The 21,549-nt window shown below is 44.8% G+C and overlaps 1 protein-coding gene across 2 annotated transcripts in view; it reads right to left on the reverse strand.

The window, feature by feature from the left end:
* ccnf (cyclin F) overlaps positions 1 to 21,549 on the reverse strand; it is a 44,275-nt gene that overhangs the window by 14,707 nt on the left and 8,019 nt on the right. For both annotated transcript variants that reach the window (XM_068003633.1, XM_068003632.1), the window contains exons 5-13: positions 20,456 to 20,649; positions 19,572 to 19,625; positions 19,386 to 19,490; positions 16,188 to 16,265; positions 11,628 to 11,779; positions 9,965 to 10,129; positions 9,728 to 9,851; positions 7,459 to 7,639; positions 202 to 289 (exon numbers count right to left, since the gene is read on the reverse strand). In XM_068003633.1, the coding sequence (XP_067859734.1) occupies positions 202 to 289; positions 7,459 to 7,639; positions 9,728 to 9,851; positions 9,965 to 10,129; positions 11,628 to 11,779; positions 16,188 to 16,265; positions 19,386 to 19,490; positions 19,572 to 19,625; positions 20,456 to 20,649 (1,141 nt within the window). The remainder of the gene's footprint in view (positions 1 to 201; positions 290 to 7,458; positions 7,640 to 9,727; positions 9,852 to 9,964; positions 10,130 to 11,627; positions 11,780 to 16,187; positions 16,266 to 19,385; positions 19,491 to 19,571; positions 19,626 to 20,455; positions 20,650 to 21,549) is intronic.

Here is a 21,549-nt window from a genome sequence, read left to right on the forward strand (position 1 = left end):
ATGCAGTAGGTCAATGCAGAAAGGTGGTCCAGAACAAGACTTGCATAAAAGCAGGGCAATTGATATTAAAAAGCAAAGAGGGACTTGAGAATACATATGTGTGGAATTGGACAATTCCACATCATTATGTGCTGTATATACCACTTAAATCCTACATAAGCCACACAGACGATTAATTGGATATCATGCGGTAGCTCTCACCATTTTTTATGTAGATTTACTACACATGGAATTAGATTCTCCAATGTGAAACCAGTGGATTCTGTTAGCTGACTTGACCATGGGAGGGCTAGAAGGGAGAGGAAAAAAAGGCTTTCAATCTCCGTTAGTATTGGCAGGTTCTGCCCTTTCAATTAGAGATGTTGTGGAACAGTACAATTCATCTTCATGCTTTTTGGTAACATAGTAACGAGACCACTTGAGTTGCTGCCTCCTCCCCCCAAACCCATGAACTAGTATTGCATATTATGCACAACCTGTAATTTGTAGATTAGAAAAAGCACTTGAAAATAGACTGAAAAGATTACTTTTCTTGTAGAGTCTTCATTGTTCAAATGATACCCATCCTCCACAGCAAATGCGTAAAGGCTAGCTTGGATAGTTTGATCTCAGAGAAACTACTTGATGTTTGTACACGTAGAAAATGGAGATAGGCATTGCCGAATTTGGTTTCCATCTCCCTTGCCTTAAAAGGCCTAGAATCTGCACAACAGTACTTGTTAATTTTGATCTGAAACTAAACAAATTAACCAAAAACCACTAAACCTATCCTGCAGGGTTGGATTGTGTTAGAACCAGAGGCAAACAGCACAGCCAGCAGCCATTTGGCTCATGTCTTTGCTAGGGCAATACGTCAAGTCTTGCCTCATAAATATAGTTCATAATCAGTAGCATAAGCCAGGTGAATCTATGCAGTATGCTCTCTTATAACTCTTCTATAATGGGCTACACCCAAGAGGTGCACAGTATTCTTGCCTAACCATTGCTGCATACTCTTGCATTCTTATGCCTCCATTTTTAAGGCCAAGTTAGATAGATTCCTGATTAACAAGGGAGTCAAAGGTTATAATGGGTAGGGTTGAGGTCACAATCAGATCAGCCACGATCTTATCGAGGGGCCGAAAGGCTACTCCTGCTCTTAATTTGTATGTTCATATTTCTAAAGCCCAAAATACAATTGTTCTTTTTTACAGCATGATCTACCTGCACTCTCACTTTCAAGCAATTATGTGTCTGAAACCTTGTGTCTCTTCACATCCTTCAGCATCTTCCCACTGAGTTTGAATTTATTCTCCCATTCCTCATTTTTACTTCCAAAATGCATTACTTCACACTTCTCTGTAATTGAACTGCAATGAAACAGTGGGCAGCCTTTAAAGAGGAGATGGTTCTGGTACAGTCTAGGTACATTCCCACAGGGCAACTAAAGCCAGAGCTCCCTGGATGACAAAAGAGGCATATAACAGATGTCAGGTTGATAATACAAGTGAGAACCTGGCAGAATATAGAAAGTTCAGAGGGGAAATGAAAAAGGAAATAAGAGGGGCAAAGACAGAGTATGAGAATAGACTGGCAGCCAAAATAAAAGGGAATCCAAAAGTCTTCTACAGGCATATAAATAGTAAACTGGTAGTAAGAGAAGGGGTGGGGCTGATTAGAGACCAAAGGAGATCTATTCATGGAGGCAGAGGGCATGGCCGAGGTACTAAATGAATACTTTGGATCTGTCTTTACCAAGGAGGATGTTGCTGACAGAGTCTCAGTAAAGGAAGATATAGCTGAGATACTGGATGGGCTAAAAATTGATAAAGAGGTACTAGAAAAGGTTAGCTGTACTTAAAGTAGATAAATCACCCGTCCGGATGGGATTCATCCTAGGTTGCTGAGGGAGATAAGGATGGAAATTGCAGAGGGACTGGCCATAATCTTCCAGACATCCATAGTGCCAGAGGACTGGAGAATTGCAAATGTTACACTCTTGTTCAAAAAAGGGTGCAAGGATAAACCCAGCAACTATAGGCCAGTCAGTTTAACCTCAGTGGTGCAGAAAGTTTTAAAAACGATAATCCAGGACATAATTAACAGTCACTTGGACGAGTGTGGATTGATTAGGGAAAGCCAGATTTGTTAAAGGCAAATTGTGTTTAACTAACTTGATAGAGTTTTTTGATGACTTAACAGAAAGGGTCGATGAGGGCAATGCAGTTGATGTGGTGCATATGGACTTTCAAAAGGAGTTTGATAAAGTGCCACAAGGTAGGCTTATCATCAAGATTGCGGCCCATGGAATAAGTGCAGTAGCAACATAGATACAGAACTGGCTAAATGACAGGAAGCAGCGAGTAGTGGTGAACGGTTGTTTTTCAGACTGGAGGGAGGTGTACAGTGGTGTTCCCCAAGGGTCGGTGCTGGGACCACTGCTTTTCTTGATAAATATTAATGACTTGGACTTGAATTTGGAGGGCACAATTTCCAAATTTGCAGATGACACGAAACCTGGAAGGGTAGTGAACAGTGAGGAGGATAGTGATAGACTTCAAGAGGATACAGACAGGCTGGTGGCATGGGCGGACACGTGGCAGATGGAAATTTAACACAGAAAAATGCGAGGTGATACCTCTCCTTGTTCTTCCTACCGAAATGTAATATAAACCTCAATGATGGCGGAGTTCAGCACGTGAGTGCAAAAGACAAGGCTGAAGTGTTTGCAACCATCTTCAGCCAGAAGTGCCGAGTGGATGATCCATCTCTGCCTCCTCCCGATATCCCCACCATCACAGAAGCCGGTCTTCAGCCAATTCGATTCACTCCACGTGATATCAAGAAACGGCTGAGTGCACTGGATACAGCAAAGGCTATGGGCCCCGACAACATCCCGGCTGTAGTGCTGAATACTTGTGCTCCAGAACTAGCTGCGTCTCTAGCCAAGCTATCCCAGTACAGCTACAACACTGGCATCTACCAGACAATGTGGAAAATTGCCCAGGTATGTCCTGTCCGCAAAAAGCAGGACAAATCCAATCCGGCCAATTACCGCCCCATCAGTCTACTCTCAATCATCAGCAAAGTGATGGAAGGTGTCGTCGACAGTGCTATTAAGCGGCACTTACTCACCAATAACCTGCTCACCGATGCTCAGTTTGGGTTCCGCCAGGACCACTCGGCGCCAGACCTCATTACAGCCTTGGTCCAAACATGGACAAAAGAGCTGAATTCCAAAGGTGAGAAGAGAATGACTGCCCTTGACATCAAGGCAGCATTTGACCGAGTGTGGCACCAAGGAGCCCTAGTAAAATTGAAGTCAATGGGAATCAGGGGGAAAACTCTCTAGTGGCTGGAGTCACACCGAGCACAAAGGAATATGGTAGTGATTGTTGGAAGCCAATCATATCAGCCCCAGGGCATTGCTTCAGGAGTTCCTCAGAGCAGTGTCCGTGGCCCAACCATCTTCAGCTGCTTCATCAATGACCTTCCCTCCATCATAAGGTCAGAAATGGGGATGCTCGCTGATGATTGCACAGTGTTCAGTTCCATTTGCAACCCCTCAAATAATGAAGCAGTCCAAACCCGCATGCAGCAAGACCTAGACAACATCCAGGCTTGGGCTGATAAGTGGCAAGTAACATTCGCGCCAGATAAGTGCCAGGCAATGACCATCTCCAACAAGAGAGTCTAACCACCTCCCCTTGACATTCAACGGCATTACCATCGCCGAATCCCCCACCATCAACATCCTGGGGGTCACCATTGACCAGAAACTTAACTGGACCAGCCACATAAATACTGTGGCTACAAGAGCAGGTCAGTGGCTGGGTATTCTGCGGTGAGTGACTCACCTCCTGACTCCCCAAAGCCTTTCCACCATCTACAAGGCACAAATCGGGAGTGTGATGGAATACTCTCCACTTGCTTGGATGAGTGCAGCTCCAACAACACTCAAGAAGCTAGACACCATCCAGGACAAAGCAGCCTGCTTGATTGGCACCCCATCCACCACCTTAAACATTCACTCCCTTCACCACCGGCGCACTGTGGCTGCAGGGTGTACCATCTACAGGATGCTCTGCAGCAACGCGCCAAGGCTTCTTTGACAGCACCTCCCAAACCCGCGATCTCTACCACCGAGAAGGACAAGAGCAGCAGGCACACGGGAACACCACCACCTGCACGTTCCCCTCCAAGTCACACACCATCCTGACTTGGAAATATATCGCGTTCCTTCATCGTATCTGGGTCAAAATCCTGGAACTCCCTTCCTAACAGCACTGTGGGAGAACCTTCACCACATGGACTGCAGTGGTTCAAGGTAGCGGCTCACCACCACCTTCTCAAGGGCAATTAGGGATGAGCAATAAATGCAGGCCTCGCCAGTGACGCCCACAGCCCATGAACGAATAAAAAAAAACGAGGGCACAATTCTAAAAAGGGCACAGGAACAGAGATCTTGGAGTTTATATGCACAAATCGTTGAAGATGGCAGGGCAGGTTGAGAAAGCTGTTAAAAAAGCATATGGGACCCTGGGCTTTATAAACACAGAAACATTTGCCTGAGGAAGGAGAAAATCTCCGAAAGCTTGTGAATTTAAAATAAAATTGCTGGACTATAACTTGGTGTTGTAAAATTGTTTACAATTTATAAATAGAGGCATTGAGTACAAAAGTATGGAAGTCATGATGAACCTTTATTAAAACACTGGTTCGACCACAACTTGATTATTGTGTCCAGTTCTGGGCACCACACTTTAGGAAAGATTTTAAGGCCTTAGAGAGTGTGCAGAAGAGAATTACTAGAATGGTTCCAGGAGTAAGGGACTTCAGTTTTGTGGATCGACTGGAGAAGCTGTGGTTGTTCTCCTTGGAACAGAGATGGTTGCAAGGAGATTTGATAGAGGTATTCAAAATCATGAAGTGTCTAGACAGACCATATCGAGAGAAACTGTTCCCATTGGCAGAAGGGTCAAGAACCAGAGGGCAAAGATTTAAGGTGATTGGCGAAAAACCAAAGGTGACGAGGAAAAACTTTAAAAAAAAAACACAGCGAGTGGTTGGGATCTGGAATGCACTGCCCAAGGGGGCGGTGGAGGCAGATTCAATCATGGCCTTCAAATGGGAACTGGATAAGTACTTGAAAGTAAAACATTTGCAGGGCTACAGGGATAGGGTGGAAGAGTGGGTCTTGCTGGATTGCTCTTGCATAGTGCTAGCGCGGACGCGATGGGTTGAATGGCCTCCTTCCGTGCTGTAACCTATGATTCTCTGCATTTAGGAACATAAGACATAGGAACAGGACTGGGCCATTCAGCCCCTCGTGCCTGCTCCGCCATTTGATAAGATCATGGCTGATCTGTGATCTAACTCCATATACCTGCCTTTGGCCCATATCCCCCAATACCTTTGGTTGCCAAAAAGCTATCTATCTCAGATTTAAATTTAGCAACTGAGCTAGTATCAATTACCGTTTTCGGAAGAGAGTTCCAAACCTCTACCACCCTTTGTGTGTAGAAATGTTTTCTAATCTCGCTCCTGAAAGGTCTGGCTCTAATTTTTAGACTGTGCCCCCTACTCCTAGAATCCCCAACCAGCGGAAATAGTTTCTCTCTAACCACCTTATCCGTTCCCCTTAATATCTTATAAACTTCGATCAGATCACCCCTTAACCTTCGAAACTCAAGAGAATACAACCCCAATTTGTGTAATCTCGCCTCGTAACTTAACCCTTGAAGTCCTGGTATCATTCTAGTAAACCTACGGTGCAATCCCTCAAAGGCCAATATGCCCTTCCGAAGGTGCGGTGCCCAGAACTGCTCACAGTACTCCAGGTGCGGTCTAACCAGGGTTTTGTATAGCTGCAGCATAACTTCTGCCCCCTTGTACTCCAGTCCTCTAGATATAAAGGCCAGCATTCCATTAGCCTTATTGATTATTTTCTGCACCTGTTCATGACACTTCAATGATCTATGTACCTGAACCCCTAAGTCCCTTTGGACATCCACAGTTTTTAACTTTTTCCCATTTAGAAAGTACCCTGTTCTATCCTTTTTTGATCCAAAGTGGATGACCTCACATTTGTCTACAATGAATTCCATTTGCCACAGTTTTGCCCATTCACCTAATCTATCAATATCGCTTTGTAATTTTATGTTTTCATCTACACTGCTTACAATGCCACCAATCTTTATGTCATCGGCAAACTTAGATATTATTAGCACCTGTCTGCCCATTTCACTAACTTGTGCCCTCCTGACATCTCAGACAACCTCGCTGTTTGCTGAGCCAATGCAAATAAGCTGCATATTAGAACAAAAGTGGATCTGGCCCTAACCCCTGAGGTATACCACTTTGAAACCCTTCTCCAATCCAATCAATATCCATTAATCCTAACCCTCTGTTTCCTGTCAACTAACTGTCCATCTCTCCTTGCAGCTAGATTTCCTCTTTCATCATATGCCCAAATTTTTCTAATTGACCTTCTTATTGAACGCCTTCAACACCACATGCACGTCAACTGCAAACTCCAAACACTGCACTCCTTTAACCAATCCAGTCTGGCTCTCAATTGCCTTGTGCATCTCTAATGCTCACTAATTTGCTCGAATTATGGAGTCTTAAGCATCTGCCCACATCTGGCACACTGAATAGTCTATAGCTGTGCAGTTTATCCTAGTCTCCCTTCTGTCTGCCTCTGCTGTTAGACTGCTTGTTCAACAAGTTTTAGATGAGTTGTAATTTCCTCCAACTGAACATGGGGAAGACTGAAGTCATTGCCACAAACTCTACACCCTTACTACTGACTCCATTCCCCTTCTAGCCACTGTTCAGTTGGAGCCAGACTGTTCTCAACACCACATCATCCCATTTGATAGAGCCGAGTCTTCAACTCCATATCTCACCATCACAAAAACTACACACCTCCACCTCCATAACAGCATCCTTCTCTACTTCAGCCCATCTGCTGCTTTGACCCTCATCCATGCCTGTGTCACCTCCAGATGTGATTACTGCAATGCTCTCCTGGCTGGCCTTCCATTCTGCTGCCAATGTGCGCAATAGAGTTCAGTATACCTGTCACGTCTATATATTGCATTTTAAAAGGCATACGATATCAAGTTCGAGTTTAAGAATAAATAGGTACACCACATATCCGTTAACTAAAATTTGAAAAGCTCTCAGTATGGGTCGACCAAGTCGCTTTGCCTGCTGAATATAAACTACTGACTATACAAAAGATATGAATCACACAAAAAAAAATGCAGGAGTCTATTACGTACACAGGAACCATAATACTACTACATCATCTAAGTTGCTCATTTTAAAACGGCATTAAATTCTCTGCCATTCCAAATTGCACCGAAATGTGCCATACTTGCTAATAAAACACTGTAAAATGTTAGACTCAAATAGTTAGCAGGAAATGAGACTCTGTACAGTATAATAGGATCAACATGCCAGTATACAAACCTTGTTTGTGAAGTACTCGTGCTAATAGTAAGGCGGCTGCAGCTGTCATGGCAGGGGAATAAACAGAGAGGTCTGTATACAGCAGTGAAAGTTCACAGATGTAGTTAAAGAGATGCATGGTGTGTCTTTCTAGTGGAGCTACTGCCAGCAGCACTTCTGTGTAATCTAGAATGGTAGGTGTCTGCAAAAAAGAATCTACATGAACTATGCACTGCAGTTTAACACATGGATTAACATTTTCATGAACACTACAATAGGAGTCAAACAGGAAAAAAAAAGTGCACACAAACTTTTGGTTAAGGGCATGCAACTCTCCAGTCCCCTTAAACCAACAGCCATGGAGAAGGAAGGCAATCTGCTCAGACATTCACCAATGAATGAGCCTCAAGGAAGCACAGGAGGCCAACCTCTTGACAAGTCCCTCTTCAAGGAGGCCACATTTGGCACCTGCTTGGCATCTTTCTACAACAGTACCGCCAAAACGTACAACTTAGCAGTGTATAGACAGAATTTCAAGCTGGAACCCCCATCCCATGTCTCCTTGGCTGTGCAGTGAGAGTTTAACCCTCCTCTTTACCATCATTAAGTTTGAAAAATATCCATCAACTGTACAGCAATGTTGTGGGCCTACCACCACCTTCGACAACTAGAGATGGGCAATAAATGCAAACTTGTCATCATCGCCCACATCCAAACAGTAAATATAAAAAAAGTTCAGTGGAACTTGGAGGGAACCAGCTTAATATCAGAGTGGGCAACCTTTACTGGCGAGTCTCGTCACTAGAATCATAGAAGTTTACAACATGGAAACAGGCCCTTCGGCCCAACATGTCCATGTCGCCCAGTTTATACCACTAAGCTAGTCCCAACTGCCTGCACTTGGCTCATATCCCTCTATACCCATCTTACCCATGTAACTGTCCAAATGCTTTTTAAAAGACAAAATTGTACCCGCCTCTACTACTGCCTCTGGCAGCTCGTTCCAGACACTCACCACCCTTTGAGTGAAAAAATTGCCCCTCTGGACCCTTTTGTATCTCTCCCCTCTCACCTTAAATCTATGCCCCCTTCTTATAGACTCCCCTACCTTTGGGAAAAGATTTTGACTATCTACCTTATCTATGCCCCTCATTATTTTATAGACTTCTATAAGATCACCCCGAAACCTCCTACTCTCCAGGGAAAAAAGTCTCAGTCTATCCAACCTCTTCCTATAAGTCAAACCATCAAGTCCCGGTAGCATTCTGGTAAATCTTTTCTGCACTCTTTCTAGTTTAATAATATCCTTTCTATAATAGGGTGACCAGAACTGTACACAGTATTCCCAGTGTGGCCTTACTAATGTCTTGTACAACTTCAACAAGACATCCCAACTCCTGTATTCAATGTTCTGACCAATGAAACCAAGCATGCTGAATGCCTTCTTCACCACCCTATCCACCTGTGACTCCACTTTCAAGGAGCTATGAACCTGTACTCCTAGATCTCTTTGTTCTATAACTCTCCCCAACACCCTACCATTAACGGAGTAGGTCCTGGCCCGGTTCGATCTACCAAAATGCATCACCTCACATTTATCTAAACCTACTTACCACTATCCAGTCTGTTAACTGCTTAGAAATGAGTTTACTAGATTCTTTGTTTCCAAGAAAACAATGGCAAAGCGTGTGTCTGTCTCCAGCTGCATCACACTGTCCTCATCCGATATAATTTATGTATTGGGCAGTAAAGGTGCACTCCAGTTAATAGGGAACACTAGGTCTACTTATGGAAGTACCCTGAGACATGAAATGCCAAAGAATATCTAGTGTAGACTTGTGAAATTTGTACCACACTGATGAAGATTGGTTGAGTTTTCGTTGAGGGTTCTATAACAAGGGGACATAGATTCAAGGTAAAAGGCGGGAGGTTTAGAGGGGATTTGAGAAAGAACTTTTTCACCCAGAGGGTGGTTGGAGTTTGGAACTCACTGCCTGAAAGGGTTGTGGAGGCAGGAACCCTCACAACATTCAAGAAGCATTTGGATGAGCACTTGAAATGCCATAGCATACAAGGCTACGGACCAAATGCTGGAATATGGGATTAGAGTAGACAGGGCTGATGGCCGGCGCGGACACGATGGGTCGAAGGGCCTCTATCCATGCTGAAAAACTCTATGACTCTATGAAATCACAATGCCCAAGTTTTTTTTGTTAAATCTACTATTGGGTTTTAAATTGTAAGGAAATGCCTCCTGGTTCAGGTGTACAAGACCCTTGCATTCACTTACTCTGATTTTTCCTCGAAGTGCAGAAATTATCTCTCCCATCATTCGCACTAGATCCTCATATTTGTAAGTGTTGTCCGTAAGCCAGACAGCTTCACGAATCGTTAAGATCTCTTTACTAATAAACCTACGGAGAAATATACCTAAATAAGAAAGCTGTAAAAACTTAAATAACCCAAAAGGCTCTAATGTTAAGAAAAAAGAAAAAGTCCTTTTCAATTTATGGCATTTCAACTTTACCTTGTGCAGATAACCATACAAGCTATCCCCAACAGTTGGAGTCGGCCCCTGGGTACAGAGCGCAGCATCAGGTACCGATCCACATTTGCCACGGTGACATGCAGGCACAAGCTGGAAAAATCCTTCATGCTGGTCACCTCCACTAACCAATCAATCAGAATGTACCTGTAGAGATGGAGAACTGTTGGTTACAGCACAGCCATTTCAGTACAGCTCCAAGATGATTTGTTCCTGCTGTTTCCATTAAATAGTAAAATGGCAAAAGTTATCATGGTAGATCTGTTCAAAATTCAACTTGCATTCTGCCCTCGGGTAAATTGTTAAAAGTAGCACTTGATGAACAGAGAAAATGACAGTCTCCAAGTGGACCTCCCACCAGCCACACAGCAGCACCAACCAACCATGAAGAGTCTCAATCCAGAGTAAACCATTCTTAAATCAATGGGGTAAAAAAAATTCGAAACCATCCATGTCATACTTTATCAAATGCTTCTGGAAGTCACAGTATAAATCAACCGCACTATCTCCAAGCACCAGCTGATAACTTCCTCAACAGAACTCTGAGACAGGACCTATTTTTCATGGGTATCCTTAATAACCTCCAAACTCTCGAAGTAATTATACATCACATCCCATACAATGCTTGCCAAAGTGAAACTCTCAGTCCTATAATTTCCAATAGCAGAACACGAGACCCCCTCCGATCCACGGCAACCATATATTACACAGCAGCTGACTGAGCTGCATAGGCACAAATAGATCCTGAAAGTTCAAATCGGTCAGCTTGCTTTAAGTTTGTCATAAAAGCATCACAAACCTGATGCATATGAATTAGTCAGGCATAACTTTCTCTTCCAGCAACAAATCAGAACCAGTAATCAGTTAGTTCATGACATCATTGGATTCTCAGCCACTAGATGGGAACAATGCACCTACCAGTAACAGGACTGGACTTCACGTTGCATTATATGGTTGTCAATAAAACACAAGTTAAAGGCAAGAAAGAATAAAATTAAATATACATAGGAACAGGAGGAGGCCATTCAGCCCCTCAACCCTCTGCCATTTAATCAGATTATGGCTGATCTGTACCCCAACTCCATCTACCCACCTTTGATCCATATCCTTTCATACCCTTAACAATAAAAATCTGTCGATCTCAGTCTTGAAAATTTCAATTGAACCCCAGCATCCACAACCTTTTAGGGGGGAGAGAGTTCCAGGTTTCCACTATCCTTTGGGTGAAAAAGTGCTTCCTGATTTCACTCCTGAACAGCCTAGCTCTAATATTATTATGCTCCCTTGTTCTGGATTCCCCAAGAGGAAATAGTTTCTCTGTGTCTACCCTATCAAATACTGTTGTCATTTTAAACACCTCAATTAGGACATCCCTCAACCTGCCAAACTCAAGAATACAACTCAAGTTTATGCAACCTGTCCTCATAATTTAATCTTTTTAGCCCTGGTATCATTTTGGTAAATCTGGACTGTACCCCCTCCAAGGCCAGTATATCCTTCCTGAGGTACGGTGCCAAGAACTGAACGCAATACTCCAAATGGGGTCTAGAGTACTAAGCCATTCGAATCAGAATGTTTCAGGCTCGATTCTGTGCACAGTTCCCATCAATAAATTTTAATAGATTGACAATACATGCACATTTACCTCATTGTATCATTCATACCCTTTTGCACCTTGAACATGTTCTGTTTGCAGGAAGGATGGGAAGATTGAAAAACTTGGGCCACAAGCTCTTTTGAAGCTTTAGACTTCATACCCAACAGACTGGCACTTCCACAGGCTTTTGCTAATGACACCTGAAATAAATAATTAGAAATATGTACTATTTGATTCAAAAATTCATTTTAAAGTTGAGTCTCAAGGCTATTGCATGGCATGGGACACACCCTCAATTTTGCTAGAACAGAGTGACATATTCCAACAGATGTTAGAGAAATTACAAGACGGAAACCGACTGCTGGGCCTAACCAGTCCGTGTTGGTGTTGATCCTCCACACGAGCAGTAAACTATTTCCATGTGCCCACTGTTCCCATATCCCTTTATACCTTCCCATCAGCCATCTCTCTAACCTATTCTTACACATTCTCTGCTTCAATCAACTCTGGTCGTGCATTCCACATGTCCTATTGGATCAACTGCAGTTAACCAGACACCCAGTCATATCACCTGGTTGATCAGCAGGATCAGAAGTCCCTTGAACTTTCCTTGGTGGTCAAGGCAGAGATCCAGGATGAGCCAAAACCTGATCATTGTTGGGACTACTAAGCACTAAGTTTTAGATTGGGCAGAATCTTTAAACAAGAACTGCGTTGGTATCTTTCTGCTTAGTGCATTCAGCATCTTGGAGATCCTCAGACTGTCCTGATAAAATTACCTGCACAACTCAGTTGCCATGAAACAGATGGGAGAATGCTACCTCAGTCTCCACCCATATATCTGAATGGAACACCACTCCATTCACTGAGAACCACTCTACTAGAGACCCTCCCACAGTGCAGCTTGTGGCATAGCTGGGAATCACAGGTGCCAGAGGCAACAGCTTCTTTGCTGAGGCAGAACTGGCAAGCCAGGGTCCTCACTTGAACAGGGCATTTCCAGATTCACACTTTTTGTGTTAGAGGATTTCCAGCATTTTTAAAAATTCGTTCACGGGATGTGGGCGTCGCTGGCAAGGCCGGCATTTATTGCCCATCCCTAATTGCCCTCGAGAAGGTGGTGGTGAGCCGCCTTCTTGAACCGCTGCAGTCCGTGTGGTGACGGTTCTCCCACAATGCTGTTAGGAAGGGAGTTCCAGGATTTTGACCCAGCGACAATGAAGGAACGGCGATATATTTCCAAGTCGGGATGGTGTGTGACTTGGAGGGGAACGTGCAGGTGGTGTTCCCATGCACCTGCTGCTCTTGTCCTTCTAGGTGGTAGAGGTCGCGGGTTTGGGAGGTGCTGTCGAAGAAGCCTTGGCGAGTTGCTGCAGTGCATCCTGTGGATGGTGCACACTGCAGCCACAGTGCGCCGGTGGTGAAGGGAGTGAATGTTTAGGGTGGTGGATGGGGTGCCAATCAAGCGGGCTGCTTTATCTTGGATGGTGTTGAGCTTCTTGAGTATTGTTGGAGCTGCACTCATCCAGGCAAGTGGAGAGTATTCCATCACACTCCTGACTTGTGCCTTGTAGATGGTGGAAAGGCTTTGGGGAGTCAGGAGGTGAGTCACTCGCCGCAGAATATCCAGCCTCTGACCTGCTCTCGTAGCCACAGTATTTATATGGCTGGTCCAGTTCAGTTTCTGGTCAATGGTGACCCCCAGGATGTTGATGGTGGGGGATTCAGCGATGGTAATGCCGTTGAATGTCAAGGGGAGGTGGTTAGACTCTCTCTTGTTGGAGATGGTCATTGCCTGGCACTTATCTGGCGCGAATGTTACTTGCCACTTATCAGCCCAAGCCTGGATGTTGTCCAGGTCTTGCTGCATGCGGGCTCGGACTGCTTCATTATCTGAGGGGTTGCGAATGGAACTGAACACTGTGCAGTCATCAGCGAACATCCCCATTTCTGACCTTATGATGGAGGGAAGGTCATTGATGAAGCAGCTGAAGATGGTTGGGCCTAGGACACTGCCCTGAGGAACTCCTGCAGCAACGTCCTGGGGCTGAGATGATTGGCCTCCAACAACCACTACCATCTTCCTTTGCGCTAGGTATGACTCCAGCCACTGGAGAGTTTTCCCCGATTCCCATTGACTTCAATTTTACTAGGGCTCCTTGGTGCCACATTCTGTCAAATGCTGCCTTGATGTCAAGGGCAGTCACTCTCACCTCACCTCTGGAATTCAGCTCTTTTGTCCATGTTTGGACCAAGGCTGTAATGAGGTCTGGAGCCGAGTGGTCCTGGCGGAACCCAAACTGAGCATCGGTGAGCAAGTTATTGGTGAGTAAGTGCCGCTTGATAGCACTGTCGACGACACCTTCCATCACTTTGCTGATGATTGAGAGTAGACTGATGGGGCGGTAATTGGCCGGATTGGATTTGTCCTGCTTTTTGTGGACAGGACATACCTGGGCAATTTTCCACATTGTCGGGTAGATGCCAATGTTGTAGCTGTACTGGAACAGCTTGGCTAGAGGCGCAGCTAGTTCTGGAGCACAAGTCTTCAGCACTACAGCTGGGATGTTGTCGGGGCCCATAGCCTTTGCTGTATCCAGTGCACTCAGCCGTTTCTTGATATCACGTGGAATGGATCGAATTGGCCGAAGACTGGCTTCCGTGATGGTGGGGATATCGGGAGGAGGCTGAGATGGATCATCCACTCGGCACTTCTGGCTGAAGATGGTTGCAAACGCTTCAGCCGTGTCTTTTGCACTCACGTGCTAGACTCCGCCATCATTGAGAATGGGGATGTTTGCAGAGCCTCCTCCTCCCGTTAGTTGTTTAATTGTCCACCACCATTCACGACTGGATGTGGCAGGACTGCAGAGCTTTGATCGGATCCGTTGGTTGTGGAATCGCTTAGCTCTGTCTATAGCATGTTGCTTCCGCTGTTTAGCATGCATGTCGTCCTGAGTTGTAGCTTCACCAGGTTGGCACCTCATTTTTAGGTACGCTTGGTGCTGCTCCTGGCATGCTCTTCTACACTCCTCATTGAACCAAGGTTGATCCCCTGGCTTGTTGGTAATGGTAGGGTGAGGAATATGCCGGGCCATGAGGTTACAGATTGTGCTGGAATACAATTCTGCTGCTGCTGATGGCCCACAGCGCCTCATGGATGCCCAGTTTTGAGCTGCTAGATCTGTTCTGAATCTATCCCATTTAGCACGGTGGTAGTGCCACACAACACGTTGGATGGTGTCCTCAGTGCGAAGACGGGACTTCATCTCCACGAGGACTGTGCGGTGGTCACTCCTACCAATACTGTCATGGACAGATGCATTTGCGACAGGTAGATTGGTGAGGACGAGGTCAAGTAAGTTTTTCCCTCGTGTTGGTTCGCTCATCAACTGCCGCAAGCCCAGTCTGGCAGCCATGTCCTTCAGGACTCGGCCAGCTCGGTCAGTAGTGGTGCTACCGAGCCACTCTTGGTGATGGACATTGAAGTCCCCCACCCAGAGTACATTCTGTGCCCTTGCTACCCTCAGTGCTTCCTCCAAGTGGTGCTCAACATGGAGGAGGACTGATTCATCAGCTGAGGGAGGACGGTAGGTGGTAATCAGCAGGAGGTTTCCTTGCCCATGTTTGACCTGATGCCATGAGATTGCATGGGGTCCAGAGTCAATGTTGAGGACTCCCAGGGCCACTCCCTCCTGACTGTATATCACTGTACTGCCACCTCTGGTGGGTCTGTCCTGCCGGTGGGACAGGACATACCCAGGGATGGTGATGGAAGAGTCTGGGACGTTGGCTGAAAGATATGATTCTGTAAGTATGGCTATGTCAGGCTGTTGCTTGACTAGTCTGTGGGACAGCTCTCCCAATTTTGGCATTGCAGGGTCGACTGGGCTTGGTGTTTTGCCGTTGTCGTGTCCGGTGCCTTGTGGTCCGATGCCGGGTGGTCCGTCTGGTTTTATTCTTATTATGACTTTTCGTAGCGAGATTTTACAACTGAGTGTCTTGCTAGGCCATTAAGAATCAACCACATTGCTGTGGGTCTGGAGTCACATATAGGCCAGACCGGGTAAGGGCGGCAGGTTTCCTTCCCTAAAGGACATTAGTGAACCAGATGGGTTTTTACGACAATCCAGTAGTTTCATGGCCATCATTACTGATACTAGTATTTTAATTCCAGATTTTTTATTTAATTAATTGAATTTAATTAATTATTTGAATTTAAATTCGCCAGCTGCCGTAGCGGGATTTGAACTCATGACTCTGGATTTTAGTCCAGGCCTCTGGATTACTAGCCCAGTAACACAACCACTATGCTACCGTACCCTGAACAGGCACTCACTGTGAAAGGGGAACTCTGTCATTAAGCTTGATCTCCCTCCTTCCCTGGCCATCCTACACAGAACGGAGGATGATCAGGCAACAGGGTTCGAGATTTCTTTGTCACAGGTTATTAACCTCAATCAGTAATTCTGCAAACAAAATAGTCCTAACATGTATGTAATTTCTGTGCATCAAAAGCCAAGGGAGGTTTTAAAATTAAACACACCAAATGGAGACTCTGGTCAGCTAAGATAAAGGAAATCACGTTTTTGCACCTGTTGCACATACCTGTGCTTCCCAGCATCCTTTAGTTGCATAATCCCTGAGTTTCCTGAGGCTCTGAAGATACCTACCAGGGTCAGCCATCTAACAAAAAAAAAACAAACATTCATGAAAATTGAACTGTATGAAACATTTCAGACTAGCAAAGGGAACAGGACCCAAAAGACTTTTCATCTTTTAAACAAAGGTTTTGTAAAAGTAGAAAAAGTCAAGGGCCCTGATCCAGGATACAAAGCTTAAAAAAGCAGAGGCAAGTCAAAAAATACTTAACTTCAATCCCTTAATCCCATCAGTCTTTCCTTCTCCTTAGGGTTTACTTGTTTTTACCCTGTGGCCCATTTTACCTTTCAAACTACTGGCCTAAACAATAAGTCATCCAACACATCGAAAGTTGTGGTCTAACCCACGATCATCTATATATAGTACCATCGGTTCAATTGAATACTGTTTTTAAAAAGACATATCTCACCCCCTAGAGACTCTTGCCGCTATGTTGCTGGCTGCATCAATGATGGGGAGCCATCCTACTCCACTGAATATAATGGAGGCCACAAAGTAATATGCAACTGCCCAACATTCTACTAGTTACACTGAGGTACAAGATCCAGAATGGGGCCATAATTCCAGAATTTCTTAACTGACGCAAAATATTGAGTAAAACAAACTCATTTGCAGATCCTCAGCAACCTCCTTATTCACAGAAGACACCAGGGTAGTCATCAAATCACAATCCTTCATGTAGTACAAGCATTCCAGTCCCTCAAAAGGTAGAAATGACAATTACAGGGGCAATGGGTTGGGAGTTCCCAAAAGTAGGAGGAGCTATCACCTTCACAGAAAGTTCACAGATCTAATAAAAACTCTTATACAAGAGGTGCTGCCACTCAGTCGGTAGCATATCAGGCATACCCACAACTTTCCTGGGTATTAACACCTGCACCAATAGAACCTACAAAAAACGGGGAAAAAAAACAGATCACCTGGTAGGTTAGTCGGCTTAACCACAGAGGGAAGCATCCAACAAGGCTTCAGTAATCCTGAGCATACGTGCTGCCTTCACAGAAAGAGTCAATAAGCACTTTAGGTCAAAGGGCAGGTCAAGGCCTCCCTGTACATGGACAACGTCTCCGTCTTCTGCTCGGATCAGCTGTCCGCAGATTGACGAGCATCTGCGACCAGTTCGAACTGGCCTCGGGGGCCAGAGTAAACCGCAGCAAGAGCGAGACCATGTTCTTTGGGAACTGGACCAACCAATCCTTTGTCCCCTTCACCGTCAGGTCGGATTACCTGAAGGTGCTGGGGATCTGGTTCTGGGGGGCCGGGGCATGCCAAGAACTGGAGGAGCGTATTGCCACGGTCAAACAGAAACTGGGACTGTGGGATCGATGATCCCTCGCAATCGTGGGAAAGAACCTGGTCATCAGGTGCGAGGTGCTCTGTGTTGCTGTACATGGCGCAGGTCTGGTCCATACCTCGCTCCTGCACCGCGACAGTCACCCGAGCCATTTTCCACTTTATCTGGAGATCAAAAATGGACCGGGTCCGTAGGGACATAATGTACAAATCTCCAGAGAAAGGGGGGAAAAACGTGCCCAACGTGGCCCTCATCCTGATGGCCACCTTTGTGTGCGGCTGCATCAAGCTGTGCGTAGACCCTGGGTATGCAAACACAAAGTGTCACTACGTGCTGAGGTTCTACCTATCCCTAGTGTTGCAAAGGATGGGCCTGGCCACGCTGCCACAGAACGCTCCATCCAGTTGGACCGTTCCGCCCCACCTGTCCTTCATGGAAAAGTTTGTGCAGAAAAACACCTTTGACCACAAGGCGATCAGCAAGTGGTCCGCACGTAACGTCCTCGAGACCCTGAGGGAAAAGGAGATGGTGGATCCTGTCGGTTGTTTCCCTGAGCAGACTGTCAAAGTCATTTGGCAGAACGCCTCATCACCAGAGCTTTCAAACAAGCACCAAGACATAGCTTGGCTGGTGGTGAGAAGGGCCCTTCCCGTCAGATCCTTCATGTACTCCCGGAGTCTCTGCGCCACCGCGCGCTGTCCCAGAGGAGGTTGCAGTGGAGACTAGACTGTCACCCATCTCCTTCTGGAATGTGCCTTTGCAAAGAAGGTCTGGAGAGAGATGCAGTGGTATCTGTCCAGGTTCGTCCCGAGCAGTTCAGTAACACAGGACTCTGTGCTCTATGGGCTGTTCCCGGGGACGCACACAGAGACAGACATCAACTGCTGCTGGAAGACCATCAACTCAGTGAAAGACACCCTTTGGTCTGCCCAAAACTTGCTGGTCTTCCAGTGTAAGGAGCTGTCCTCGACTGAGTGTTGCAGACTGGCACATTCCAAGGTCTAGGACTACGTGCTCAGAGATGCACTGCAGTTGGGGTGCGGCCATCGCAAAGGTTCTGCGGGGAAAGGCAACCATTTAGAGCATTCCCGCCATTGTATACCGAGGGGCTGCAATCAGGGAAAAACCCCCTCGGGCAGAATGTAAAATACAAATTGATGTAATGAAATGTAATGTACCTGTAATGAGTCTGTAATCAATAAGCTGTATTGATTGTAACGCAATGAGGCACCCTAGAGTGTCATGAACTGTAATTATGTACGATGTGTAACTGTATTGTTGGAATCATATTTGAACTGTACTTTATGTATCTTGCAAATTGTATAATCTGTATTGGGCACATTTGAAATGTGATATGACGACTATATTGTATGTATTGTTGCACATTTTATGAATAAAGTATATTTTTTGAAAAAAGGGAAGGACTGGTTGACACCCTAGGGCACATGTTGAATGCCAGCCTTGTCGACATTGGTCAGTGACAATGTCCACCTGCAACAGCACATGCTCCAGTTTCTTCGGGTATTGCTCACACAGTACTAATCAGCATCCTGCCAGTACCAATGCACTAAAGTGATGAACAGGCAGATGGATAGTAACAAGCACCAAAACCACCAGTCGAGTACAAACAGCCCTCTATGGTAATCCAAGTTGGCACCAGGTACATGTTTAGCTCCGCATCTTACTGGAGGTCTTGGGTAAACAGGGCTGAAACAGCTCTTTTCTTGAAAGGAGGATAGGAGTCTTAAAAGATTATTGTACCATATTTTAGAACTTTCTAGCAAATGCACAGCACGTACTGGAATAGCAAAGAATGTTTCAGAAGTCTCAAACACTAAATCTAAACTTACTGCTTCCTTCTGGTTTGTCTCCCACAAGTGATAAGAGCTCGGTAAACAGGCATGATTGGAAGATTCTTCAAACATTGACACAGCCTCCTTCTGTTTCTCTTCATCCTAAATTGAAGTAAAAACTCAGTTAAATAATGCAATTCAAATCTTAAGTGTGATTCTAAGTTTAATTACCATGATACCAACCTCAAAGAGACTGAGAACTTTGGCCAAACAGTAAGTTAGTGATGCCTTCTTAGCCTAGAAAATTAAAAACATTGCGTTAAGAGATAGCGGAAAAGAACTACCCAGTTTTGTTACAAAGAATTCAGTGCATGAGCTCAATACGTTCTGTGAATAGTAACATGGCTATTCCAACCAAGGGAAGGGTCTTATTTCAACATTCTGTATTCCTTTTACACAAAAGTCCATTCTCAGTCAGCAAAGCATTACAACTCCCACTTAATTTTACTTTGCAGGTTAAGTAGGTATAAAGAAACCTGTAACTACACAAAGTCCCTCTGCTCCAGTACTCCATTTAAAAATCTTTCAATTTAAAAAAAAAAGTAACTCGTTGGCTACAAAGCACTTAGGGACAGCCCAGAGATGAAACATGGCAAATAAATGCTACTGTTTTGTTCCTAGGATGAGGGAGATTCTGCAATGGCAATATTTATTGCCCATTCCTGAGGGCATCAAGAGTCAACAACAGTGTAGGCTTGGAGTCACACACGCAGACCAGGTGGGATTTGAACTCACTGGGTTATTAGCCCAGTCGGTTACTGTACCTTTCCCCTAGTCTTACTACATAGAATTAAATGCAACAAAAGCACAGAATGAAACAATAGAAGACTACAGAGATGGAGGGAGAATTGGAAATCAACCCGTTTGGTTAATTAAAAGCTAGAAAACTTGACATCACATCAAATGGAAATTTTCCAGAAGCACGAAAACAAAAATGAACAGTTAGTGCAATATTTACTAACAAAAATCCCAAGGAGCAACTAAAATACCAGATATAAAGCAATGCAAAAAAAAAATCATCTCATGGATAAAACGGATTAAATTAAGGCAATACTAAGTATACTTACAGATTGCAACTGGCACTCGTTCTTTAAACTATCATAGACAACTGCCTTACAGCAACTTCCAGTCAGAGACCAGGGTGGTCTAATGAATAGCCAAACAAAGGGGGTAGCACCAAAGTTCAGACTTTCAGCAAGACTGAAGAAATGGGAGGCCTTCAGTCCATTCACTTCAGCACGGCCCTCATCAGAAACAGAAACTGGAAAAAAGTGCTCAATTAGTTTTTTTTCTATAATAAAAGATCAGTATTGATACATTAAGTCATCTTATTTTATCACAGGCCTTCCATGAATTAAAAAAGTGCTCAGTGTACTCCTACTCTTCATGTCACTAGTTAAACTTGTACTGACCTATTGATGCTTTGTACCACTGAGTTATTCAAATGATTGGGAATTACAAAACTGTAGCAAACATTTTTTTTAAAAATGCCGATGTGGAATATGCAATTACCCCCACAAGTTGACAACTCAAGTATTGCAGCACCTCAAGATAAAGGAATAGAGCATTTTGGGTTACTCAATCAGGTCATATAGAAATTAGCCAATACCAATCCATTTGAAGGGGCAAAGGGGAGGGTAAGCAACTGATCAGCAAGCACTGCAATGGCACATTTCCTATATAAATATTCTTTTTTTAAAAAAGCTGGTATACAGAATATCTAATGACTCATGTTTAAGCTGCTGATTTGACATTGAAATTTTATTTGAAGTGACATGAGTGTACCATTGAAGCACATGTGGTACATTTAGCAATTTTACAAGTACTAGCTTATCTTCTAGACATTGCTCACAATAGTCACAGGATGCACTGCAGCAACTCGCCAAGGCTTCTTCGACAGCACCTCCCAAACCCGCGACCTCTACCGCCTAGAAGGACAAGGGTGGCATGCACGTGGGAACACCACCACCTGCACGTTCCCCTCCAAGTCACACACCATCCCGACTTGGAAATATATCGCCGTTCCTTCATCGTTGCTGGGTCAAAATCCTGGAACTCCCTTCCTAACAGCACTGTGGGAGAACCGTCACCACACGGACTGCAGCGGTTCAAGAAGGTGGCTCGCTACCACCTTCTCGAGGGCAATTAGGGATGGGCAATA

Source organism: Heptranchias perlo, chromosome 22 (assembly GCF_035084215.1).
Source record: "Heptranchias perlo isolate sHepPer1 chromosome 22, sHepPer1.hap1, whole genome shotgun sequence".
NCBI classification, from domain to species: domain Eukaryota; kingdom Metazoa; phylum Chordata; class Chondrichthyes; order Hexanchiformes; family Hexanchidae; genus Heptranchias; species Heptranchias perlo.